General features: G+C 44.0%; 1 protein-coding gene, 1 long non-coding RNA gene and 1 pseudogene across 3 annotated transcripts in view; 1 reads left to right on the top strand and 2 right to left on the bottom strand.

Moving 5' to 3' along the window:
* Positions 1–720, bottom strand: part of Sucla2 (succinate-CoA ligase ADP-forming subunit beta) — a 33,052-nt gene extending 32,332 nt beyond the window's left edge. Inside the window, exon 1 of the mRNA XM_021645597.2 lies at positions 570–720. Coding sequence (XP_021501272.1) covers positions 570–653 — 84 coding nt within the window. The 5' untranslated portion in view covers positions 654–720. The remainder of the gene's footprint in view (positions 1–569) is intronic.
* Positions 721–10,569: 9,849 nt separating this feature from the next.
* LOC110553589 (V-type proton ATPase subunit e 1-like) lies at positions 10,570–10,799 on the top strand (annotated as a pseudogene).
* Positions 10,800–12,646: 1,847 nt separating this feature from the next.
* On the bottom strand, positions 12,647–27,922 carry LOC132656509 (uncharacterized). Of its 2 annotated transcripts, none has more exons than XR_009594258.1 (4): positions 27,747–27,922; positions 25,069–25,173; positions 24,109–24,216; positions 12,647–13,748 (listed from the first exon to the last, which is right to left on the bottom strand). It is a non-coding gene; the product is annotated as an uncharacterized LOC132656509 (long non-coding RNA). The 2 variants fall into 2 exon arrangements; XR_009594259.1 differs by lacking the exon at positions 12,647–13,748 and adding an exon at positions 20,029–20,253.
* Positions 27,923–27,929: the final 7 nt, after the last annotated feature.

Below are 27,929 nucleotides of genomic sequence, written 5' to 3'. Positions count from 1 at the left end.
GCTGACAGGCCCAAGGACACACTCTAAATACCGAGAAACAAAGCAACAGAAAGAAGTCGGTACTAGAGTGTGTCCAGAAATGAAGTCCTCCAGAAAGACTCCTTCCTAAACTGAAAACTTGTCACCAGGACTCACGACCAGGACTGACTGATCAAAACACAAACTCTCTGTAGAACGCGGGCAGGCCGACTCTGCTGGTGTCCCGAGGTCCTTCCCGCAGACGACAGTTCGCGGGACAGCAAAGTACACTTGAAGGGCATCCCCCTAACCCAAGAGGGGCCCGAAAGCGTCGGCCCTCGGCCCCAACGGCCCCGGACTCCACTCGGCTCGCCCGGCCACGCTCCCGCAGGAGAGGCCGGCGGCCAGGGCGCCCTGCCGAGCCTCCTGAGGACGCGGGGCTGGGGCGGAGCGGAGCTGCCCAGTCGCCGGCTCGCAGCCCTGGCCCGCAGCCGCTCGGCGGAGCCCCGCACTCGGGACGCGCCGGCGCCGCAGAGAGCCCCGCAGCCGTGCCGCGCCCCGGCGCCGCGCCCGCCGACCCCCCGAGGCCGAAGCCAACAGGGCGGATTTACCTGGGCGGCGGCCCGCAGCGTCGTCTGCGGCCGGTGACTCCGCAGGACGGCCGCGGCCAACTGCCGGCCGTAGAACGCCGCCATTGCCGAGTCTGACCCGTCCCCTCGGCACCGCGCAGGCGCAGACGCGCAACCGCTTCCGACGCGCACGCTGCCCCGAGACCCGGACCATCCCCGGGGCGGGGCCTCGGGTTAACCCTGACGCTGCAGGGCTGGCCTCCTTTGGCAGGCACGGAGCAAACTTTGGCCCTCAGAACCGCCTGCCTCAGCGCCTCAGCCTCCAAGTGTGTGAACTGTGGCCACAAGGCCATCAGACCTCTTTCTGGAGACCTGGAGCGCAGGCCGCTTCGGTCTTAGCTTCTCTGAGCTCTCGTGGCCTCACCTGTAGAATGGGGTGCATTCCTGAGAGCGAACATAAGCTTTGAGCCTTTAGAATACAATAGCTTAAATTAAATAAAATAGAGCCGCCCCCGGTACCCGAAAGATTGCTGTTTACTAGTTAGTGAAGCTGACTGCATTCTGAAAACACTAGCAAGGTGTCTCTGAAAGACAGCCAAGAGATGACTTAGTGGCCAAGAGCTGGCACTGCTGTTGCAGAGGACCTAAGCTCAGTTCCCAGCACTTATGTCAGGCAGCTCACCAAGGCCTGCGATCTGAGACCCTCTTCTGGCCTCCCTAGGCACTTGCATCCACGTGTGCTTACATACAGCAGCACACACGTACAATTAAAGAAAAATAAAATACTGTTACTTTTGAACTGAAAAACATTTAAGTGAGGTGACCCAGTACCCAGAAAGACATATTACATGTTCTCTCTCATTTACTTATGCTATCTTTAAATTTTTTCTGTGTGTATTTATGTGTGACCAAGGGCTAGGGACCAGAAAACTATAGAGGAGCCCATGAGAGGACAATATGCTTGGAGTATGGGTGTGGGTAACTATGTGAGAAAGGGCAGGGAAAAGTAAGGGAGAGGAGGAGAAGAGCAACAAAAACTACATGCAAAAATGTCATAAGGACATATAATATAGGATAATCATACTAAAATCTGTACACCTAAGGAATCTAATCAAGGAGGACGACTCAGGTAAGATGCTCAGTCTTCATTCAGAAAGGCAAACAAGACAGACTTCAGAAGAGGGAGAAAACAGGGAACAGGACAGGAGCCTACAACAAAGGGCCTCTAAAAGACTCTACCTTGCAGGGGATCTAAGCAAATGATGATACAAAGTAAATAAAATGTAATTAATAAAAATAAAATTAAAAATTAAAGAAGGCATAAGGAAACCTGTTAGTTGTATGCTAATTTTTAGTTTGTTAATTATACTGAGTTGAGAGGCAATACAGTAGAGTTAAGTCTGTGGAATCCAGAGGCAGTTTTTACCAGGACAATTTTATAAAGACAGATTGAAGAAAGAACAAACTACGTACAGGTAAAGATAGAACGAGTCAGAGAATTAGAAGGAGCCAGAAGATTAAAGTTAATCTGAGGCCAAACAGAGCAATTCAGTGAAAAACTGAGAGAAGTCAGTTTGAATCAGTCAGCTAGGAGAAGGGTTTGAGCCAGAACAGCCGAGTTGAACAATTCAGCCAGAGTTCAGAAAAAACTAGAAAGGGTGAGCTTATTCAGCATTAAGTCTCAAAGGCTGAAAACATTCTAGGCCTATGTTAGATTATATGGAGGCTAGAAGCTTCCAGGACTAGGCCTAGGTTAGCAGATGGGAGGCAGTAAACCTCCGAGGCAACATTCAAACTGTGCAAATAAAAGTAACTTTAACAGTAACTCCAGTTCCAGAGGATCTGATGCCCTCTTCTGGCCTCCAAAGTCACCAGGCAAGCAACTAGAACACAGACATACATGCATACTGCTATACACATACAAGGAAAAATTTAAATATATTAAGTCCATGTGTGAAATGCTGTAATGAAACTCATTATTATGTATAGTAAATATATGCCAAATAAAATATTTTTAAATGAAAAAAAAAAAGCAAGAAAACCACCCCAGGCTGGACTCAGGAGAAATTAGGGCATTTTTTTATTAGAGTATCTAGGTGGAACACACACATACATCCTCTTAATTTCAGTTCCTGGCCCTGTGATAAAACACCTGACAAAAGCGACTTAAGACAGAAAAAGGGTATTTGGCTCACGGTTCCAGGTTACAGTCCATCACTGTGGGAGATCAAGATGACAGGAACTTGAAACAACTACACACATTATTACACCCACAGTCAGGAGCAGAGAACCTGCCTGCACACAGTGGCCGATCCATCACCTAGGAAACACTGCTACCCACAGCTGGCGGGTCTTCCCACAAACCAACAGGCCCTCACAGACATACCCACAAACCAGCCTAAGCTAGACCATCCCTCCTGGAGACTCCATTCCCAAGTGATTCTAAATTATGTTGGGCTTACAATGAAGACCACCCATAACAAAAGCATGTACCGGGCCATAAAATCCCCTTCCAGGCAGATGCCTGGGCTCCTGCTCCCGCTCCCAGGATCGCTGGGTTTTTTAACATGTGGCATAAATATGAAGCCATGATTTTTATTTCCCAGCACCCACAAAAATTGGGCACAGTGTCATATATCTGTGACATTAGCATTTCAAGTGTTGGAGGCAGGACGATCAGAAGTCCAAAGGTAATCTTTGGCAACAGACTAAGTGTCAGGTGCCAAGAGCCATTGAATTGGGGAATTTCAATAGGCGCCTGGGCTTTCTGGAAAGTAGTCCGGTATTTTGCAAGGTCTGTACCATGAAGCACCCCCATTCCAGCCTCTCACACCCCTTCTTTCTGTGCTTCTGTTATCTCTCAAAAATTCTGACGTGGTGTGAACTCACTGGGTATTTACTCACTCTGATTGGACAAACTTCCTACGGGATCTTTATGAAGATGCACTGCTGTTCTGAAGAATTAATTCCCAATTATGGAATTTCTGACTTGAGCCAAACCAATTTAGAAGTTAAATTGTCTTAGAACTTCTAAAACAATTTTAGAAGTTTATGGCTGCAGTAAATACTTTTGTGGACCTCTAGATGCCTCATTAGGAGACAGGTTTGAGACAGATTTGTGGCTTCAGATTAGCTTTCACTCAAGATGGCACCACGAATCCTGGTATATATCATAAATAAGGCGAGTTGGTTTAAACTTCCCACGAACCCAAAAAATAAGGAGACTACCAAGAAATGTCTGCCTAAATTAAGTACAAACCTTGATGTCAATAAATACTATTTCCTTATACATTGCCAGCTTATAGCTTATACTGTTGTTCTAAATTGAATTTGTATCTTGCAATGAAAGACAGATAAAATTATTGTCCTGAAATCACTCTAAGAGACAGCTAGAAAATCTTAGCCAGATCAGTCCTAATTGAAAAGACTATATTCTTGTAATTTCTTGGACCCTATTATCCTCTAGGCCTTGTCAGCCTTTGCCATTCTGAACTCAGTATGAACTTATGTAATGGATACATAGATAAGAAATGTTTAGTTTTAATGAAGAAAAAAAAAAACATGTAGGTATCCAACTGGCTCAAGCCCAACTAAAGATCTCTGGCTGGGGCTGCTCTCCAGTAAGATCTGAAGGCCTCTGAGCTGGAACTCCAGCCTACTTTGCCCATCAGGGTAAAAGCTAAGAAATGCCTTTCAGTATACTGCAGAAAGCTTTACTTCCCGTTTGCATATAAAGGACCCTGGCTACAGCTGAACCCTTTAGTGGGACCTGAAGACAACAGAAGAAACGAGGTCAGTCTACAAAGATGAGGCACCCCCTCACTCTCAACACGTGGGAGTGCTGACAAGAGCAGCTTGTGTGGGCAGGTGCCCATAATCTGCATGGACTCCCGAATTCCTGCCTTCCCTCACTGCTCTTCCGTTCTGAGCTTTAGTGTGGGAGGCAACAGGACCTGTGGCTTTGGTGTTCACATCCGCCATTTTCCTTCCCTGCCAATTTCCCTGATCCAAGATGTCCAATGTTTTCATTTTCTCCATGGTGGGAGGGTCTCCTGTCCCTCACAGCTGACCCACGGGCAGTTTCAGTTTGTGAGTATCCTTTCAAGACTGGTCCGGCCTGGCCAGTTGGACCGGTTTAGCTCCAGAGGGAACCCAGGCTGTACCATCGCAGGTAGGGAGGCTGTCGCTTCTCTTGGGGTAAGTCCCCAAAGGGAACACTGCTCAGGAGTCAGTTCAGGGAGACCAGGATTCATCCAAGACACACAGAGAGATCCGATACTCTCCAGGACATTTCCAGGGTAAGTGCTGCACCTCTGAGAGGAGCCTCAATTAGGTATCCCCTCCTCCACTTCCCCTGACTCACCCCAAAGATATACCACCCCCCAAAAAAACATGTACCAATTTCAGCCTCTGATTCTCAAAAAGAACACTAACTTTCCTTCTAACAAAATCTGCCCCTCATACTCTGCCAGAACCAAGAACGTGGACTGCCTAATGGCACAGTCGGCAGTAATATTCTACGGCTATGCCTCTTGCTTGTGTTCTAATTTAGGAAAGGACTTTGACATTCCTTCTGGCCAAACTTTCATGGCCTTCTCAGAGTACTTTAGCCGGGGAGTAGGGGGTGGAGAGGACGGTGTCATATGTGCCTCAGCAGATTCTCTTACTCTTGTCCCTCTCCACCACTCAGCCACAGAGGACATCCTCGATGGTCCTTCCTTGTGTTCACACAGGTCCTGTTCATCCTCTGACTTCTCTGCCAGTTGCCACCCCTTTGCTTACCAGCTCTGCCCTCACCTCCTCCTCTCCACCCACGAATCTCTCTCCAAAGGCTCCTTGTCCCTATCCAGGCGAGCTCTCTCAGTCACCTACTCACTGGGAAACTTGATACAGGGAATGCAGAAGATAAAGAAAAGCAATCCCCTCTTCCCAGGGTGGCAAACCTTGTCATACTCAGAGTATCTCCTTCCCTGCCACTTACCAGTTCCAAGGACAACCCAGATCAGGGTTATTAAGCCAGGACCCTGCCATGCACATCAAAGAGGGCCAAAAGGTTATTGTGGCTTCTGAGAACCCGACAAGATGCCTACCTGCCGCATGCCTGAGAAACAGAGGAGAATGTCTTTCAGGCATGCCAGCAAAATAAGGTTCACACTCAAAACCCAGATACAGCCTGCTCCGGGCTTCATTGCCATGCTTAACAGAGCTCTGCCGATCATGACAGACAGACCACCAGTGTGAGGAATGAGTGGGAAAGGGTTTGCTGAAACCATTTGATTACATTTCTCTCAGGGGGAATGAAAAGGGCCATCACCTAGTCTTTTAACTCACAGGTTATGGGATATTGTGTGGGGATCTTCCAAAAACCCTGCCCTCAGTCTTGGAGAGCTGAGAGAACACACAGAAAGAGTCTAGAGTGTCAGGATGACCTGGCTATACATTTTACAAGTTAAGCATCTCCAAGTATTAGACAAAGGCTTCAAAGACTAGACCAGAGACCCTGTATTCCACTCTCTACTTTCTTAAACATGGCTTCTAAGATCTTTAATAATTGGGAAGGAGTTTGAGGGACAGAAGAGTCAAACCTGTGATAGAAAGGGAGAAAAGGGCAGGTGAAGAAAATGGCAGTAGCAACTGCTTCCTCTTTGCTCATCTCAGGAAATCACAGATTTTCATCCAGTCACTGCCCAGTTCAGTCTAAGAAAACCAACCCAGCTTTCAGTAAAAGGACTCTTTCTTACTATCACTCTGGTCAATCAACTAGAACATCTGTGCTGGCTAATTTTATGTTAACTTGACCACAAGCTAGGGTTATCCTGAAGGAGGAAACCTCAGTTGAAAAAAATGCCTCCATACGATCTTGCTGTAAAGTATTTTCTTAATTAGTGATCAATGGGGGAGGGTCCAGCCCCTTGTGGTGGTGCCATCCCTGGGCTAGTGGTCCTGTGTTCTATAAGAAAGTAGGCCGATAGTCTCATTGTAATTTTTTTTGTCCTGTGATTGGTTGATATCCCTGAAAGGCCTGCTCTTAAGGGAAATGGAGGAGGAATAGAGCTGGGTATAGGGGTTGGGGAGACTGAGAGGAGGGAGGAGAAACTGGGGGCAGGATGTCATGTATGAAATGAATGAATAAATAAGAGAAAGAAAGGGAGGGAATAGAGAGGGAATGAGAGAGAGATTAAGGCAAGCAGTTTGAGCACGCCATGAGAAACAAACCAGTAAGCAGCCCCCTCCATGGCCTCTGTGTCAGCTCCTGCCTCCAGGTTCCTGCTCTGCTTGAGTTCCTGCCCTCACTGCTTTTGATGATTAACTGTTATGTGCAAAGGTGAGTGAAACAAGTTCTTTCCTCCCCAAGTTGCTTTTGGTTATGGTGTTTTAGCACAGCAATAGTAACCATAACCAAGCCAACAGTTCAGCTGACAGTGCCCAAGGCCACGGGGCTATTAATTAGGCTTTTCCAAGGGCCCACCATGCCCAGTTTGCAAAGTGGGGGCACTTTAAGTGATAATGTGCTTCTTTAAGAGGGAAAGCCAGCCTTCACCCAAGAAGCTCAGATAAACTCAAAAGGCGTTTTCACCTTCATCTCTGATTTTGTTTTTGGACTTTAAGAAGCTCACATTTGAATTCTGATGGGGTCTTGAGGCTGCCCAAACTAGATCTAGCAACCCTAGGTGTTTCAGGGAACAGAGTGGCTTCACTCAGACACTGGGGCTAATGTTTCAGCCCTAACTACCTTCTTGAGCAAAAACTTTAGGCCCCAGACCCATACCACTGATACTGATGGCAAGCTCCCCTAACCCCTTTTTAGCCTGTATGCTAGACAAATATCTTTCAACTCATTCCTTTCTGGTCCTGCCTAGTTGCCTTGTGTCCCCCCCCCCCCCCACTTGGTAAGGACATCATCTCTACACTTCAGGGTCAGTTGAGTATCAAGACTCCAGAAGCATCCATGGCATTTCTGACACCAAGCGGGTTGCCCTGTAACAGCACAGAGCTGTCTGGAATCTGAAAGGTATTCCCTATAGTCTGTATCGGGAGACCCACCCCCAATAACCCAAGTTCTCCCTGAAGAATATGGCTCCATTTCTGGGTGCTCACTGATAACTATTCCTTCCACAGTTCCTCCTAAGAACCATATCAGTTTTCTCTAAAGGCCCCAATATCCTTTAAAGCCTGAGGTGTGGAAAGCTTTTAGCCTCAATCACATCAATTACTGCCTACCCAGGTAACTCCTTGCAATAGCCCTGTGTTGAAAGTAGTTAAATGGATCCTACAAATAGCTCAAGGACCTGGGGCTACTCATGAGGTCCCAATCCAATTTATACTTTCTTGGACAATATATCCTCTGATACTTCATTTATATATTAAATCCTAGGACAATTTTTCTCCTCAGACTGGATTTCTTCAACCAAATTACTAAATAGCTTGCTTGCCTGAAATATCTCCCCTCTGAAGTTTTTGTTTGTTTGTTTTCCTTTTGAGACAGGGTTTCTCTGTGTAGCTGTGGCTGTCCTGGACTCACTTTGTAGACACCTGTGTCTGCTCCCAAGTTCTGGATTAAAGGTGAACACCACCAATGCCAAGCCCCTCTGGGCTTTTACAAAAGTCCCTACCTCTTTGAACAGGCCCTAACCCAAACCGTGCCCTTCTTTAATTTCTCTCTAGGAACAACCTCCTTCATTAAGTAGATGAGTTGGTAAGCTGCAGCCCAAACAAACCCACTCCAGATCAAAATACTGTTCTCACGCCTCAAAGGCTAGCTTCATGTTGATGTAAGTTTTCTCCTTCAAAAGCCCAGTCTTGTACCAAAAGGACTAGTTAATGGGATTTATACTAATTACAGTCACAAGGAGCCTTTTCAGTAACCTTAAGGATTTCATTTTGATCACAGGGACCCCAGCCAGAAAACAATGACAATGCAGTTTCTTGTCATGATGGGATTTTTCAGAAACTTCATTCCCCAGTTTGGCCTTCCAGCTAAACCTCTTTACAGGGCCTTAAGGAGACCGGAAGGGGAGTGAGTAGAGTAAGCCCCTAAAAATGCATGGTCCCTAGACTTCCTCAAACAGCAGAGAACTCAAAATTAACCCTAGGGCTTTGTATGATGTCTTACGTCCCTCAAGGCTCTCTGAAACTCTGCATTCCAGAGCCTTCCACTTACAAACATATGGTACGACCTGCCAGGGGTGAGCCCCATGACCTCACTGCCAGACCCTGACTCTGACTCTCCTCTGGACGTTCCCGTGACCTGACCTGCAGCAATGGACTCTGCGTACAAGATTCTCTACTTCCCTACCACAAGGCCATCTTAGTCACAGGTGGAAACAGGTTTACGTGGCGGGACACAGGCATTAGTGACCCTCACAAAGGTCATGGGCTAGGAGTGAGACTTACTGATTTCCTCCGTGCTTTCTGTAAGCCATCTATAGAGAATGGGGCCTCTTCACCTGTGATACTTCTATTAAACATACCTCTACGATGTTGCCTACCCAAAGCCTCCTGGCTTCCAGATCAGATGGTCATTATTCATTGACAAACCCACCAGAAGGGCTCTATGCTCCTCTAGATAAAACCCCCATGGGATCAACAGACCAATCAACTGGCTCAACTTCTTCTGCAGGCTACCTTGGTTTCCAATTGTACTCTCCCTCATCTGCAATACACCCAAGAGATGCCACAGGCTTTAAATCAAGGCTTCACCTCACATCCTAAAGGAGCATCTCTTTTTATGGAACCCCCAAACAAGCTGTTACTCCTGGATCATCCTAATGGAAAACCCTGAACAATTGTTACCAGGTCACAGCCCTCTTAGGCTTCTGTTATAAAACACTGACAAGAGAAAAGTTAGAAGAGGAAAGGGTTTATTGGTTTATAGGTCACGCTCCACTATCAAGGAAAAGCAAGGCAGGAACTGAAGCGGGGACCATGGAGGCGTGATGTTCACAGCTTGCCCGGCTACCTTTCTCATACAGCCCAGGACCACCAGCGCAGAGCCGATTCTGCCAATACTGGGCTTAGCTCTTCCATATCAACTATCAATTAAGAAAATGCCCCACAGATATGCTCACAGGACAGTCTGATGGAGGCACTTCCTCAATTGAGAGTCCCTCTTCCCAGGCATGTCTAGGTTTGAGTCAAGTTGACTAACTATGGCACCTTCCAAATTCTAACTGAGCCTTTTTCACAGGCATAAGAATTCTTCAGACCCATGATCCATTTCCAAAGCTTTACCCACCTGTTGCCAGGCCAACCCTGAAGAGCTTCCCAGACCTCCTCCCCTTCAACAACCAATCCAGTGTAGGGATAACTGTGCCTGAGAAGACTGACAAATAGATTTCAACCACAGTCATTTAAACAAATAACTACCAGTTGGAGTGTATGCTCTCACTGGGCAGAGAAAGGCTTTTCCAACCAAAACAGAAAGCCTCAGAGGTAACCACTGTCCTCACTGAATATATTATTCCATACTTCAGGCTCCTTTGATCCCTCCAGGCTAATTATGGTCAGGTTTTCATTTTTAATAGCACTCAGGAAGTGAAGTTTTCAAAATTAACATAGCCTGATCCCCACCCCAATACCCTTGATCTTCCTGGAAGGTCAAAAAGACTAACCTAACTCTTTAAGAAATCTCCCAGTAAGCTTACACTCGAAACTCATGGTCTTCTTGGTCCACTTTTATGATTCTGTGTATATTGCAAGCCACCTTCACACTCCTTTATGGTAAGACCTTCCTCCAAACAGACCTCTCACTAGATCCAGAGATTCAGCATCTGTCTGTCACCAGGACAGACAAAGCTACCAGTGAGTACAGCCCAGGATCAGGACAGCCATATGCCTGAATCCACCTCTTAGAGATTATTCGGCAGGTTAACTCAGGAGACTAGGTCTATCTTAAAACCCTCCCACACGGGGTTGGGAGATGGCTCAATGGGTGAGGTGTAAGCCTGGGACACAGATTCAGATTCCTTAGCCTCCACATAAAGATCTGGGCTCAGTGGACGAGAGCGGGGTGGCGGACTGGTTAGGCTGCTGGAGAGCAGGCATGGGGTACCACAGCCTCACTGTGCTTCCGATTGTGATGGGTGTTCTGGGTCTTCGTGGGCCCTGGTTTATCCCCAAGGGTCCTAACGGGGTATTGTCACCATATTGGTGACCTGTTCCATTTGCTGCTACTTCTTTTGGCTGATTGCAATTCTGGCCTGGCTCAATCCTCTCTTTGTACCACAGCTGAAGAATGAAACCATCTGGTATCTGAAGCACCACCAGCCTTGAGGATGAAGACGTGTTCCACAGTGCACGGGCACTGAGGTCAGAGAGAGAATCCCTTCTAGATGCAAAGTAGCCTTCACCCAGAACACCTTCCTCGATAGCCTACTTCGGGCATTACCTGTCTTACACTTGAAGACCTTGCTCGGCATACGGTATTTTTCCACCTTTTTTACACTTTGATGATGTGCCTCCTTAGACTCTGAGATGTCTGCACTCTGCTGAGATAGAAGAGTGCTGCTCTGAGAAACCTGTCACTCTTGTCATGGAGCCCGCAGATTTGAATATGGCTCTTGATAGCTCACAACCTGAGAGTCAGCATCGTGTTTAAATATTGCTACAAACAAACCAGTCTCACTGGAACAGCCAGGAGTATCTGCCTAGGAGCAGCTCTACCCAGATGTACACCAAGCTCAATTTTCAGGATGAATTTCTTACTTCTACATCTATTGGAATAAATTTTTCTCCTTTCTAAGGGAAAAAAAAAGTCTGGGCCCAGTGGCACACATCTGTAATCCCAGCACTGAGTATAGAGGCAGGAGGATCTCGGAGCCCACTGGCCAGCCAGTTTAACGCAAATGGATAGCTCCTACCTCAGAGAGCTCATCTCAAAAAAACTGAGGTGAAAAAGCAATGGAGGCCAAGATCCTGACATCAAACTGTGGCCTTCATATGAATGCACACGAACAGCAAATGCTACACATACACTCCTACAGGAGGAGAAACACCAGAAAAACACTCCTCACACTGTCCACCAGAACAGCAGTTAGAGTCCATTTTAACAAGAGCCATCCCAAAACCGCAGAGAACCAATCTTTGGGAATTAGATGGTGACACTTGACCAGAAAAATACCTCAAGACTTAGGGAAAAGAAATCTGGAATCACTGTATTTGGCACAACAGGAATCTGGCTGGGTACAGTCTGTAGGAAAACAGACACGGGTTCTAGACAGTATGGCCAGCACTGGGGAAGGATCACGCAGGGGTGGGTCCAGCATTTACAACCAGATTCCTGAGGGACTGCCCAGAGGTATAACTTACACCTGTGACCCAACCCAGGAAGGACCACTCACAGAAACAGCATCCTCCCTGCGCCCTATCTCAGAAGTTAGAACAGCTCTCACAACCTAAGCCTAGGGAGCTTTCACCATATGGCCCGATCTGGGAAGGATTACCCATTGAAATGCCCAGCATCTGTGACCTACACTCAGAATGGATCACAGGACCGTAACAGGCATCTAGAACCCCAGGAAGATAGTCCTCAGAAACCTGAACAAAAAGAAAGCAGGGAGAACTCAATGGTTAAGAGCACTGGCTGCTCTTCCAGAGGACGTGGGTTTCATTCCCAGTACCCACAGCAGCTTACAACTGTCTGTGAACTTTCAGGTTTTGGAGATCCAATATCCTCTCTTCTGGCCTCTGTAAGCATCAGGCACACACGTGGTACCTATGTGCGGGCAAAACACCCACACACAAAAACTAAAATAACTTTGTTTTGCTTGTTTTATTCCAGACAAAGGCTTTTCTCTGTAGCCCAGGCTGTCCTGGAAATGTAGACTAGATTGTCCTCTAACTAGATCCACCTGCCTCTGCCTTCCCAGTGCCAGGAATAAAAGTGTGCACCACTACCACACACCTAACAGGTTTTTTTTTAATGTAAATCACGGAAAAATTCCCAAATTTAGGTAAAGAGATGCTCATGTAGGTACAGGCTATGTGTAAAACATCAAATAGACCAGACAAGAACTTATCAAGGTAATATTATACTTAAAACATCAATATACATAATGAAGAGATTGAGATAGGAACATGAATACAAATAAGGATGATAAAATATCTTTATTTAAGGATTTGATTCTATACATAAGAAATAGAAAAAAAACCCACCAGAGTGCTTGCTACTTTTATTATTTCAACTTGATAGAAGCTAGAATCATCTGAAAGGAGGGAACTCCAAATGAGGAAGTCTCCATAAAGCTGTGCTGTAGGCAAGCCCGTGTGGGTAATTTTCTTAATTAGTGATTGATGGGGAGACTGAAGCCCATTATGGATGGTCCCATCCCGGGGCTGGTGGTCCTGGGTTCTGTAAGAAAGCAGGCTGAGCAAGCCATGAGGAGCAAGCCAGTAAGCAGCACCCTCCATGGCCTCTGCATCAGCTCCTGCCTCCAGGTTCCTGCCCTGTTTGAGTTCCTGTCCTGACTTCCTTCAGTGATGAACAGTGATATGGAAACACAAGCCAAATGAGCCCTTTCCTCTCCAACTTGCATTTGGTCATGGCTTTTCAGCACAGCAATAGAAACCCTAACTAGGACAACCAGAAAATACTTAGATCTGATTAACACTTTAGAGAGATAATAAAAATTAGAATATAAAAACCAACAGCTGTCTTACATATCAGTAACAAGTGTGCTGAGGAAGAAATCAGGGAAACAATCATACTCACAATTGCCAAATGCATATACAAAAATAAAATACCTCATAAGAAACCCACCTGAAGAGAAATTTACAAACACTAAAAAAACTGAAAAACACTAGAAGATAGAAAGACTCCCATGTTCAGAGACTGGAAGAACTAACATGAAAATGGCTAAGCTACTAAATCTAGCCTTCAGTGAAATCTTTAGTATCTTTAATATTCAATAAAATCTCTACCAAAATTCCGATGTCATTCGTCACCAAAAGAGCAATCTTAATTAAGACTCATGTGGAAGCATCAGGGAGTCCGTAAGATTGTGTCTCTTAGCAATGTCAGAAGCTTCACCGTTAAAAGTCTCACCAACATGACTGCCAATGCGTGAGCTGAACAAGGAGGACACCAATGAATGAGCCAAACTGGATGAGGAAAAGTTCACAAGGCCTCAACGCTACGGAAACTGAGGAAAGATGAGCGCAGAAAGACGTGAACTTCTCCAGGGAAGGGCACATCAGTAGGTTGTCCATGCCAGATGGTCATCCCTGAAAACAAAATACAAGTAGCATTATACAGACTGAACAGGCTGGCTATATTTAGGAATGTTTATGTATACATGAATACATATATGCACATAATAACAATTAGTGGAAAAAGAGGCCATGAATTTCAAAGAGAGCAGGGAGGAGCATCTAGGAGGACTTATAAGAAAGGGTAAGAAGAAATGTAATTAAATATCTCAAAAATTTTAAAAATTCATATAGAAGCAAAAAAGACCTTAGATACCCACAAGAGTCCAGAACAAAAAGAATTAACACTAGATTTATAACCATATCTGATTTCCAGATATACTACTATGAAGCCACAACAAAGCCAGAACTGTCTTAATATAAAAACAGGTATGTAGATCAATGGAAAATAATAAAAAAATAAGCCCACACAACTGCAGCCACCTGATTTTGTCAAGACGCCAAAAATATATATGGGGAGAAGGAGGAAGCCCCTTTAACATATACTAATGGCAAAACATGGAAAAGAATGAAACTCAGTCCTAATCTTTCACCATGTATAAAGGCCACCTCCAAATGGCTCAAAGTCCCATAAGACCTGAAATTCTAAAACTTAGTGTCTTACTTAGGATTTCTATTGCTGTGATGAAACACTGACCAGAAAGCAAGCTAAGGAGGAAAGGGTTATTTGTCTTACACTCCATATCAGGAAAGGAACTCAAACAGGGCAGGAACCTGAAAGCAGGTGCTAATACAGAGGCCATGAAGGAGTGCTTTTTACTGGCTTGTTTGCCACTTCCTCAGCCTGCTTTCTTATAGAACCCAGGACCACCAGCCCAGGTGTGGCCCCACACACAATGGGCTATGATCTCCCCCATCAGTCACTAATTAAGAAAATGTCTATAGGCTTGTCTCCAGCCTGATCTTCAATTTTCCCAAATGCAGTTTCCTCCTCTCAGATGGCTTTAGCTCTACCAGCTTGATGTAGAACTATCCAGTACAACTGACCTTTGTCAACTTGACATACAAACATCACTGTTAAGCCACAACCTTTCCTTTCTCATTCACCCCCAAGATCTCACATTAAAAACAAAAATAGCCCTAGAAGTCCCATAGTCTTTACAAATTCAAAAACATTAAAAATTTACTCCCTTTGAGCTGAGCATGGTGGTGTGCCCATTTAATCCCAGCACTCAGGGAGGCAGAGGCAGGTGGATTTCTGTGAGAACAGCCTGGTCTATAAAGCAAGTCCAAGACAGCCAAGGTTACACAGAGAAACTCTTGTCTTGGAAAAAATACTTCCTTTAAAATATTAGTATCTTAAAAAAAATCAAAATTTTCTTTTAAAAATTCAAAATTTCTCTACTGTGGACCCCTGTAAAAATCAAAAGTAAGTTAAATACTTTCTTACTTCAAAAGGAAAGAACCAGGCACACTCACAATCAGATCAAAGCAAACACAAACTTACAACAGTGTAAATAAAACTGTCCAATGTCTGGGCTCCGCTCACAGTCTTCTGGGCTCCTCAAAGGGGCCTGGGTCACTTCTACAGCCCTGCCCTCTTTAGCACACAGCTCATCTTCTAAGCTCGAGCAGGCTCACCCCACTGCTGCTGCTGCTGCTGCTCTTGGTGGTCATCCCATGGCACTGGCAGCTCCAAAATTCTGGGAGTCTTCTGCCGCAACTGGGCTGCACTTTTACCAATTGCCTCTCCCAGGCTCTCTTCGTGGTACCAAGCCTCACCTGCTCTCTTCTTAATCGCTGCTAATTTCTCAGCTCCAGCTGACGAGCATTGAGTGGTCCAGCAAAGCAAAGGTTTCACTTTAGTAGTTCTAGTATCCTCTTAATCACAGTTGATTCTTCAGCCTCGGTTGATGAGACCCACAGATTCTTAACCAAAACAACAAATGGTCCTGACAGAGTCTTTAATCTTTCCTCTGAGATTTCACAAGTCAGGCCTCCATCTTCTGCATTGCCCTCAACATTCTTGTCTTCCAAGTTCCCACAGAACAGCTCCCCAGGCACTGAGCACTCGGTGCCTTTTCTGGAACAAAATTCCAAAGTCCTTCCACAACTCTCTCAAAAACATGGTCAGGTTTGTCCCAGCAATACCCCACCCTGGTACCAACTTGTCTTACTTAGGTTTCTATTGCTGTGATGAAGCACCATGACCACAAAGCAAGTTGGGAAGGAAAGGGCTTATTGGCTTACACTTCCACATCACTGTTTATCACTGAAGGGAAATCAAGACAAAAACTCAGATGAGACAGGAACCTGGAGACAGGAACGGATGCAGAAGCCATGGAGAGGTGCTGCTTACTGGCTTGCTCTTTATGACTTGCTTGCTCAGCCTGCTTTCTTAAAGAAACCAAGATGGCCAGCCCAGGGATGGCACCACCCACAATGGGCTGGGGCCTCCCCCATCAATCACTAATTAGGAAAATGTCCTACAGGCTTGCCTACAGCCTGATCTTATGGAGGCATTTTCTTAATTGAGGTTCCCCCCCTCAGATGACTTTAACTTGTGTCAAGTTAACATAAAATTATCCAGTACAGTTACAGAAGAAAAAAAAATTAAGTACTTGAAGATATAGATGTAGACAAGGGCTTCTAAAATAAGAGCCTCGATGTTTATGAAATACAGCCAACAACTGATAAATGGGATGTCATGGAATTAAAAGCTTCGGTACATCAAAGGAAACAGTTAAGCAAGTAAATAGCCTAAAGACTGGGAGAAAAAATCTATTAGCTATACAGCTGACAGATGATTAGTATCTAGACTACATAAAGAATACAAAAACTGAACAATAAGAAATGCAATCCAATCAGGAAGCAGGCTGATAAAATAAAAAGACTGTTCTCAAAAGATGAAACACAAGTGTCCAATAAAGATATTTAGAAACATTCAATTTCACAGGCTATCTGAGAGATGCAAAACAGAAGCGCACTGAGATCCAGGTTCTGCTCCATCGGAATGTCAGCCATTAAGAGAACAAAGCAAACAAATACTGGTGAGGATGTGAATGAAAGGGAACCCAAATACACCACTGGTAGGAATGTAAATTATCCCAGCACTACGGAAGTCCTTGTGGAGTTTTCTCAAAAAATCAAAGTAGATGTTCCCTATGACCCACTATCTACACTACTTCTGTATTTTTAAGTACCCGGGCTCATTATCTCACAGAGAGGTGTGCACATCAGTATCACTGCAGCACTCTTCCCAACAGCTGAGTTATGGAACCAGCGTAAGTGTGCAACTACAGGAGCACTGGCAAAGAAAGATTTTATATATGCACAATGGCATTTTTTTTTTCTAGCCCTTAAGAAGAACAAAGTTAAAGCTGGGGGTGGCGGTGCGCACCTGTTATCCCAGCACTCAGGGAAGGCTGAAGCAGGTGGATCTCTATGAGTTCGAGGCCAGCTTGGTCTACAAAAATGAGTCCAGGACAGGCAAGGCTACACGGAGAAAACCTGTCTCAAACAAACAAACAAACAAACAAAATTATAAAAGAACAAAAAGAGAGGAACAAAGTTAGGTTGTTTGTAGGAAAATGGAAACAACCAGAGATAATCACATTAAGCAAATTAAGCCAGACTCAGAGAAACAAATATTGTGTGTTCTCACATATGGTTTTTAGATCTTATACAGATACACAAAAATACACAAAATTACATATTCATAGGTGACCTGTGAGAAAAGAAGCGAAACTGTGTAGGGAACAAAAGTGATTGATGGTAAGAAAGAGGGCGGCCTCAGTTTCTTCAAAAGAAGGAATTGTGCTTGGAATGTGGTTTCATGCCCCTCCCAGGTGTGGCAGATAGGAGTGAGTTTACTTCAGATTACTCATTATTGCTTGCTGCGGTTATTCAATTGAATGCTTAGATGCCTCTATGGAAAAACGTGCTCTTGCCATGTGCGGCTTGTTCATCATGTGTGGCTTGTCCTTGTGATTATACACTTTACTGACGTGACCCTTCTTAATGCTCAGAGCGTAAATTGTCTGATGCTCTGAATAAAGTTGGCTCTTGGCTCAGCCTCATTCATGGCTGATTCTCCCAGGTCCCACAGCATCTACAGCAGTTACAGCAAGGTAACAATGTTAACATTTGCAAAGCAAGTTGTTTTGTTTTGTTTTTACAACTGAGCATCTCTTGAATCCTCCTTTTTGCCTCCAATCAGCACTCACTTAGCAACAGGAAAGACCTCTGATAAATCTATTTGTAGTTCTGCCGGAAACTAGGTGGGACTTTTCCTTTCATCTCAGGTCTTTCAAAACCTGGCTTGCCAAATCCCTCACACTGTTGAGCAACCACTGTGGGCAGCTGAATGCTGTCCTGGTATGAGGCTGAAAGAATTCAAGGCCTGAGGCCCCTCAGACCCTTCTATCACAGCCATCTTCAGCAGCCTATTGACAGGCCACTGACAGGACGGCATTTGGTAATCTAAGGGAACAAGCTACAAGTTTCTATGTGGCTCCAAATTATAGCCTTCCTAAATGAGTGATAGGACTACCACGCTGGATGTCCAGATGTCTCCTCTTCCGGCATTTTCATAATTTAGACTCCTGTCTGCGGAAGGCACTCCTACTTCTAAGCCCTCGTGTCACAAAAGCAAAATTCCAGGACTGTCTGAAACCCTCCACTTTGGAGTGCTAGCCACAAACAACCTGTTGCTGGAACAGGCAGCATTATTAGGCCAGTCTAATAATGGAGTCTCAGAGGACTCCTTTGGCCCATGGAGACCTCAGAAATAAATATCAGAAATCTCTCTTACATACACTGTCTGGCATCTACAGAGGCGCCCTGGCTCCTTAGCCAGAGGAACCTTCTGAAACTGCAGGTTCCCAGGTAGCCTTCACGCAGGATCAGGAGGCACATGAATTCCATTTAATGAAATCTATAGAAAGAAAATCTTTCTCAAAATAAACCCAAAACACCCAAAAGCCTAACTCAAGTTAGTGGGACAGCTCCTAGACATCTTATCAAGATGGGTCTCAAAGACTGGTTAGCTCCTACAGGGCAGTTCTTGCTCTTTTTACGTGTGCTCGATCTCCGGTCCCTGCTTACTTAACCTTCTGTTACAATTGGTATCTGGTGGGCTGTGATTATAGGGCAGTAAGCTCCAAATGGTATAACACCAACTCCAATACCTGTCTCCCACTGACACTCAGTCCAGCCTCCAACTTTCTACAATAATTATCTTCCCCAGCTCCAAACTATGGCTTGAGCCTTTTGCTGGATGGTACTATGACCCCCATAAAAGATTAACTAGCTCCCTGCCCATCACTCCTTTTCAACTCTAAAGAAGTTCCAAAATTTAAACAAAAAGGCTAATTCCTGATGAATCCCTGTCATCTCCCCTTAAAAGAACATTCTCAGAATGGACAGATGTATACAATTTACTGCCTAACAACGTAGACAGCTGGGCACTTTTCATCTATTGAAAACTGTTCCCACCCTAATGGCCCACCAAGATAAGCCTAGGTAAACTTGATATTCTAATAGGATCCCATTGTCCCCCGGGGAAGCGATTCATATTCTCCCTCTCTCCTTCTCCCTCCATCTCCCCCTCCACCATCGGTGTCTCTATCCACAGCATATATTCTTTACTCAAACCTTAGAACCAATTCCAGTCTGATAATTCTTTTACCCTTCCATCTTGGGCTCACAGTTTCCAGCACCATTTTCCCGCCTCTACAGAGGATGGTGAGAAGAGAATAAGGAAGGAAATGAGGAATCTGGTGGTAGTTCCCTGAGAAGGAGCTGGGTATTGTGTATTCCCAAGGGCTGTTGTATCCGGGACAAAGGGTGAGGTACCCTGGAGAGATTTGGGAATCTAGAACAAGGAGCATTGGATGGACACCCAAGGTCACAAAATCCCTTGAGCGTAGGAAAGAACTAGAAGCCAAGTGATAGTGAAGAGAAGAAAAACAAGATTTACTCAACACAGGAACTCTGAGAAGAGGAACATAAAGATCTAGGGATACCCCTGCCGAGTCCACCTTCAGAGTCCAGACATGAGACTTAGATTTAAACAGAGGACAAAAGAAGTGCAGAACAGCAGTCCTCTTTAAGCTGTGGTCTCACTCATCATTGTCTGGGCTCCAGTCTCTCCTGTAAGATGGTCTGATCAGTTTTCAGAACTGTGTGATCTCTTTCCAAGAGACAAGTTCCTGCTCCGGTTGGTTCTAGAGCTATTTCTTTCCCTTCTTCTGACATAAGACCCAAAAGAAGTTCCAATTTTTTTTTGGAATTATTATTTAATAGTTTAATAGCCAAAGGAAAAGGCATAAGTGTCTGTTTAGAATATCTTTATTCTTTCCAGGGGAGAAGGACCAGTCAGTAAAAGTAAGCTGCATAAGCCTAGGGGCCAAAGTCCATCCCCGGCACCCATACTGCAGCTGGATGTGGTAGCACAAATTCTTTCCAGGATAGTCACAGACTGCTGCATCTTCTTGCTCGCAGTAAATTTTACTCCCAATGTTCAGACCCTGGTCAGGAGGACCAGGGAAGCCAGGAAAGGCTTAAGGTGTCCTTAGAGCTGGGTAGACAAGCACAGAGGGCCAGCAGGTAGAAACAAAGTATAAGCAATGGTTCTGAGCAGATGAGAAGGACTGTGTGTCAGGTGCTACCTTAATTTATTAGACAACGCCAAGAACTAGCTCTTCCCTTTGCTCAATCACTACAAAAACTTGTCAAATGTAAGGAGGAGGGAGAGAGCAGAGACCTAGCTAGGACAGAGGCTCTTTCTGGCACCTGTTAAGGGTTAATGCCGTGGTTCAAGATCATGGCTAGAGAAACAGACCATATGACTGCCATAGTTCTCCAAAGAATAAATGTGAATGTGAATGGCCAATAAATACTTGAAAAAGTACTCCAACATTCTTAGCCATCAAAAAGAGTGAATTAAGATTGCTTTGAATTTTCCATTTCACTGTGGTAAGACACTATCTTCCAAAAAAAGCTACCAAGGATGTGAAGGTCCAGGTTCAGCACCTATGTAATGACTCATAATTGCCAGTAACTCCAGTTCCAGAGGACCTGATGCCCTCTTCTGGCCTCTGTGCTAACTAGAACACACACACACACACACACACACACACACACACACACACACACACGTATACATGCAGGCAAAACAGTCACACACAGAAAATAAATAAACATTGTATTTTGTAAAAGGGTGTATTGCTCAATCCCCAAGTGTTTTCAAGCTTTTTGGAGTTTGCTGTTGTTTTCTTGTTTTATTTCCCCATACTATAACAAGATGTAAGAAACTGATCCAAGGGGCTTTTCTGCATTGGATAGGCCTTGCTTCATGGGCTAAATCATGATGTGTTTTAGAGAAAACTCCATGAATTGATAAAAAGTTCCAAAGTTGTTAGATGGAATATTCTGTAGATACCTGTTATGTTCATTTGGTCTACGGTGCAAATGAACTCTGAAGTCTCCTTATTATTTACTTTTAGTCAGATGAGCCATCTGTTGATAAGGGTAGGCTGTTGAGGTCAATTACTTGTTGGTGTCAACCTGTATTTTCAAATCATTAGTGATTTTTTTTTAATGAAATGAGGAGCCCTACCATTTAGTGCATACAAATTTACAACTGTCCATTCCTGATGAATGATTCCCTTCATTAGTGTGCAGTGACCTTCTTTATCTCATATAATTTCAATTTAAAAGCCACGTTACCAGTTTTCAGAATTGCTAAAGCAGCATGTTTTCAGTGTCCACTTGCTTTCTGAATTGAGTATCTCTGCCAGTGAGGCATGCTTCTTAGAAACAGCAGAGTTGGCTCCAGTTTGTTTTTGCTGTTGTTTTCCCAGCTAGTCAGCTAGTCTCTATCTTTACTTGGAGAGCTAAGAACAGTTTACACGTAGGGCTATTATGAAGAAATGTTTGCTAATTTTATTTAGTGTTTTTTTCCAGGGTGGTTAGGTTCATTATTCTTTTTTCTCCACTATAAGTGATAGAGTTTTGCTGGTTTTCTGCATTGGGCATGATGAATTCATTATGTTCCTTTGTTTGTTTCTTTAGTGAAGTGAACTCTTCATGTTCTGTGGTTGACTGTCTAAGACCTAACAGTGATCTATGTGTCTCACTGACTACTTTTTCTTCTTTTTATTTAAAATTTTTTTTTTCGGGAGACGGGGTTTCTCTGTGTCGCCTTGGCTGTCCTGGACTGGCTTTGTAGACCAGGCTGGCCTCAAACTCACAGAGCTCCGCCTGCCTCTGTCTCCCTGAGTGCTGGGATTACAGGTATGTGCCATCACGCCCTGCTGACTACAGTGTTTTCAAGTGTCATCCATAATGAGTGATTTTGGTCAGCTCACTTTCCCAGCCTTACACATTCCAGAATTCCATCGCAGGGAATGCTGCCATCCACAGCACATAGGTTTTTCTACCTCGGTCAACCTAATCAAGATAACCCCCACAGGCGTGGATTTAATTAATTCTACACAGACCCATATGCCTACTGGTAATAACATATTGGGAGAAAGAAGAGAAGAATGTAGGTCATTTCTTTGGATATATGCATTCTAGTATGATTTAAACTTATGACTTGGTACAGTAGATGCCATACTAAACTACATGAACTTGCAAAGTGGGTTTTGAATTATATAGAGCTTCAAAATCAAACATAGGGACTGCCAAGAGCAAACAGGAAAGAGAAAGTAGATGAACTCAAGTGCAGAAGAACAGTCAGGAATATTCAGTCAGAACAAGACAGGGTGAAATGCAGGAATAGATCTCACTACAATGGGTTCTCTTTCCCAAATCAGCCCCTTGAGGAGGAGCTTCAGGTGAAGGAGGGAGAATTTGGACAGCTTCACCTTAACTATTTTTAAATTTTTTTTTATTTATTTAATGCACATTAATGTTCTGCCTGCTTGTGTGTGTGAGAGAGGGTGTCAGATCCCCTAGAACTGGAGTTACAGACAGTTGTGAGCTGCCATGTGAGTGCTGGGATTTGAACCCCAGTCCTTTGAAAGAGCAACCAATGCTCTTAACTGCTGAGCCATCTTTCCAGCCCTTGTTTTTTCTTATATCCTAACTTTTCAGACACTTTCAAGAAAATAACAGAAGACTTGTTCCTAACTGATTGCTAGGGATATTCTTAGGTTAAGTTCAAAATGTGAAGTGAGACTTTATCACTATCAGGTGTAAACTGATGTAGTAACAACAGATGGGACTGGGAATGAAGCCAAGTGGTAGAGTACTTGCTTTGCATATTCAAGGCCCTAAGTTCTAACTCCCAGTACTGCATAAAAACAAAACATAACAGACCATAAATGTATGGAAAATTAACATATACATGGTCATTAAAACAAGGACATAGTAAAAATAGGACTGTCTTAATTAGGGTTTCTATTGTTGCAATGAAACACCATGACCAAAATGCAAATTGGGGAGGAAAGGGTTTATTTGGCTTACACTTCCACAGCACTGTTTATCATTGAAGACAGTCAGAAAAGGAATGTAAACAGGGCAGAAACCTGGAGGCAGGAGCTGATGCTGAGGCCATATAGAGGCCATATATACTGGCTTGTTCCTCATATATTGTTCAGCCTGCTTTCTTATAGAACCCCAGAACCACCAGCCCAGGCATTACAGCACTACTCATAATGGGATGGGCCCTGTCTCATCAATCACTGATTAAGAAAATGTCGCCCCCCGTCCCCCCCCAAAAAAAAGAAAAAGAAAATGCCCTACAGCCCCATGCAGAGGCAGGTAGATCTCTGAGTTCAAGGCCAGACTGGTCTCCAGAGTAAGTTCCAGGACAGCCAGGACTACACAGAGAAACTCTGTCTAGAAAAACAAAAGGAAAGAAAAGAAGAAAAGAAAAATGAAAAGAAAAGTGAAAAGAAAAGGAAAGGAAAGGAAAGGAAAGGAAAGGAAAGGAAAGGAAAGGAAAGGAAAGGAAAGGACAGGACAGGACAGGACAGGACAGGACAGGACAGGACAGGAAAGGAAAGGTACAACAGCCATATCTTATGGACACATTTCCTCAACTGAGGTCCCTCCTTTCAGATAACTCTACCTTGTGTCAAGATGATACAAAACCATGCAGTACAAGGACAAAACAGGAACATTTGTGGAGAATGCCAGTATCCCCCAGCCTGAGAATACAATGTTTCTATGCAAATGAGAAAAGGACATGCTCTTGAGAAAGTTCTGGGTTGTGTAGGGAATGGACCTGTGAGCCTGGGCCCACCTCCTCTGGATAAACCAGGAAGGAGACACATCTCTGAAAATCCCTATTTGGTTCCGAAGCTACAATAATGGCTGGTGACCCTTGTTTAATGACTTGTACCTTCCCAGAAGGACTTATGGTGTGTGGATTCTCACGTCAGACTGAGCAACATTTAAGTAGGGTAGTTTTCACTTCTCTTACCTTTTACTTTAGGAAGTTTTGCTGTGCTTCCTATGTGTATCTGGACAGGGCATGGACAGATCCAGGCTAACTTGCAGGACTAGGTTCTCTTCTTCTACCATGCTGGTTCTGGGGAGCAAAGTAGAACACCAGGCTTGGTGGAAAGTGCTTTCATCATACACTATCTCCCTCCCTCTCTTCCTCCCCCCTCCCCCCCAGTGTTTTTCTTTGTAGCCTTCACTGTCCTGGAGTCCCTGGCTGGCCTTGAACTCACAGAGATCTACCTGCCTCTGCCTTTCTGAGTACTGGGATTACAGGCTTGCATCACTGAACCTAGCAAACGTAATTTACTTTTAATTTTATGTGCATTGGTGTTTTGCCTGCATGAGTCTGTTGGATCCCCTGGAACTGGAGTTATAGACAGTTGTGAACTGCCATGTGGTACTTAGAATTGAACTTAGGTCCTCTGAAAGAGCAGACAGTGCTCTTAACCCCTGAGCCATCTCTCTAGCCCCCAACCCCTCTCTTACCTTTTCTCAAACATCACTTTATCTTTCGAACTCACAATCATTTCCATTTCATGTGACTCATGCCATCTTTTTCATACAGTTTGCAGGAAAAATCACTTTCTTGTTTGTGCAAATATAAAGGACAACAGTATTATTCAAATGTTCTTTTTTTTTACTTGTTTATTTGTTTGTTTAAAGGACAGTTTCATTCAAATGGTCTATTTATTTAATCTATGAGCACTCTGTCTGCAGGTATACTTGCATGCTAGAAGAGGTCATTGGATTCCTTTGTAGATGCTCCTGAGCCACCATGTGGGTTACTGGCTGGGAATTGAACTCAGGACCTCTGGAAGAGCAGCCGGTGCTCTTAACTGCTGAGCCATCTCTCCAGCCCCTATTCACATGTTCTTAGTGGTGCACTTACATGTGGGGCACTTTTCTGGGGGTGAGGTGTGCTGAGGTAAGTCTTTACCTTGCCACTAACACTTCTCTGGGATGGTGCTCCTCTTCAGTCGTTCTTTCATGCAGAAGGAGTCCCATGCCTATTCAAACTTTCCAAAGCACAGCTGAGACTAGACTGTAACAGAACCATATTTTATTGGAGGTTTGGAAAGTAAAACAGAATTGCAACACTGTTGGGAAAACTTGAAACTAACAACTAAATGTGAGTTAATTTAAATATAACCATCTGTTCTCACCTCCTGTTAGTCCCCAACATCTTACTCTGTTTTAAGGGCAGCCTACTCTCTTAAATAGGAGTGCCCATTGTTATGGACATTGTTAGCCCCCAATTCCAAATTCTCCAAGGCCTAGTGACAGGAGGAGCCTGCCTTCAAACAGCTCAGTCCAGGGCTTTCCTCCTCAGAGAGTATAATCCTCCCAGATACAATCCTATCCCCAGGATGACTTTTTGACATTAAGTAGACATTCACTTTGCACTGCCTTGACCCTCCTCACTGGCAGACTACTTCATGACTTTTCCTTTCTGCACGTTCTATTTTGGCTCTTAAAAATGCGAGATAGACTGTGACTTTATACAAATGTGGCAAATTCACTCCTTTTAGAACAAAGTCCTTCAAGTTAAAACACACAGTCATGTTATTAACATCATAGTCTACAAATAGAAACGTCGATATCCCAGGAAAATCTCTCCTGTTCTTTTGTAGTTGACCTCTCTCTGTAATCAAAGTCTGTGGCAAAGTTTGGTCTATTTCAGATTACCCTCTAAGTGGAACTATACAGCTTCTGTATCTACTTTCTTTCAGAGAGCATAATGCAGCTGAAAGTTGCCTGCAGTTGATGGTATCAATATGGTGTTCCTTGCTTCTCAGTGATTTTTCCATTTATGAATGTACCATAGTTTATTTCTTCAGCAGTAAAGTAACACCTTGATAATTGTAAATAAAGTCGCTGTAATATTTCCACACATATCTTTGCATTAACATAAACTTTCATTTGTCTCATATATTATCCAACAGCAGGATCACCAGGTTGTATCACAAGAATATACTTGCTTTTTCAAACACAATATGTTTCCCAAAGTGGTTGTGAGAGGTTCAAAAACTTAAGAGTTAATTCCTGGGACTGGGGCAAAATCACCAGATCACAGTTGTTTGAGAACAGGAGTCCAGCAGCAGTCCCCCACCCAGATAAACCTTAGGGTGTGACTGGGGTCACATAGCCCCTAAGAAAGCCCATGGAATGTGCTAACCCCTCTTTCCCCCTTACTACAGACTAGCTGCACTTATCAGGGCAGAACTGGGGGTCAGGTGTCCCCCAGGTAGCCAGGACTGACCATTGGCACCTAAAAACAAACCAATCATTTTAAAGGTCAGCTTCTCTAGAGACCCCTTACCCAACCCTGTAATGTCTAGACTTCCACTTCCCTGCTTGTGTTTGTCCCTTTAAAAACCTTGTTCTCCCAGAGTTGGGGGTCGACTGCCCCTTTGTCTTTGTAATGGGCAGCCACCCAGCTCCACTTTGTAATAAAAGACCCTTGAGGGTTTTGCACCGGACTCAAAGCCTGTTGGTCATTTGGGGACTCGAGATCTGGTCATTACAGTTGTTTCACTTTGCATTCCCACCAAAATTAACCACACCCAAAGGGTACACAGCTCAATTAAGGCCTCTACTGCCAGAGTAGCAACTCTGAAGCTGTGGACTGTATTTCACACTCTCACCATCAAAAGTACTCATCTCCCACCGAAAACCCGAAAAACCATGACAGAGCAGAACTAGAAAAGCAATTAGCCTTGTTTCCTCTTTTGTAACTTAATGGTCCTTTACCTTCATTCAATCCTTCCTCATCACCCTTTTATTTACCCTTTCTATATGTCTACTGTGCCTCCGTGTATATTTGTTTACATATATACACATATATTATAGGCCACAATCCACATGAGGAAGAAAATGTAACTTTTTTTTCTTTCTGAGATTATGTGACCTTTCTTAACATAATAAATTCCAAGTCCTTCCATTTTCTGCAAATTTTTAAATTTCATTATTCTTTAGCACTGGATAAAATCCATGTTATTTATTTACCAAATTTTCATTATCTATTCATTTATTGACAGAAAACTAGGGTATTTCCATTCTCTTGTTATAGAAACAAGGGTACAAATATCTCTATGATAAGGTATGAAATTCTCTGGGCATATGTTCCAGTGTGAAGCAGCTGGGTTGTATAGTAGTTCTACATTTTTTGACAAATCGCCAAACTTATTTCCATAATGGCTATACTAGTTTGTACCCCACCAACAGTGAATAAAGGTTCCTCTCTCTCTCCACCTGTTGTCAGATCTCTTGATGACAGCCATTCTGAGTGAGGTGAGATGGTATCCCAAAGTAGTTTTGATGGAGATAGTCAACACTTTTTAAAATACTGATTATTTGTGCCTCTCTTGTTTTAAGCTGTCTATTAGGTCTTTACTGAGCATGCCTAACTGATATTGTAAATTTCTAATGGATTACCTAGGATGTAAAAATAAGAATCCACTTAGAAATAGGTGTGCAAATATAAAAACACATTTCAAAGAGTTAAAACTGTCTTCGGAAGCAGGACTAAAGGGGACAATGTTTTTGTTCGGACTTTTTGTATTACCGAATTTCTAAAATTATGCACACATTACTTCAGTAGAAATATATTAATACCTTTAATGTAAACCAGAGATTAAAGTAATCCAGAGATTAACGTAATCCAGAGATTTACTTGATTTGAGATAAGGTGACACCTGATTTGTAGGACACAACACTCACAGTACCAGCAAGTTAGGCTCCAGCCGGCTTCCGTACAGCAGGAGGCGAGCGCGGAGTAGAACATCACTTCCGGGGATG

Source organism: Meriones unguiculatus, chromosome 9 (genome assembly GCF_030254825.1).
Source record: "Meriones unguiculatus strain TT.TT164.6M chromosome 9, Bangor_MerUng_6.1, whole genome shotgun sequence".
Taxonomy (NCBI): Eukaryota; Metazoa; Chordata; class Mammalia; order Rodentia; family Muridae; genus Meriones; species Meriones unguiculatus.
The sequence above is the reverse complement of the archived record's forward strand: the minus strand, read 5'-3'. Positions and strand labels throughout refer to the sequence as shown.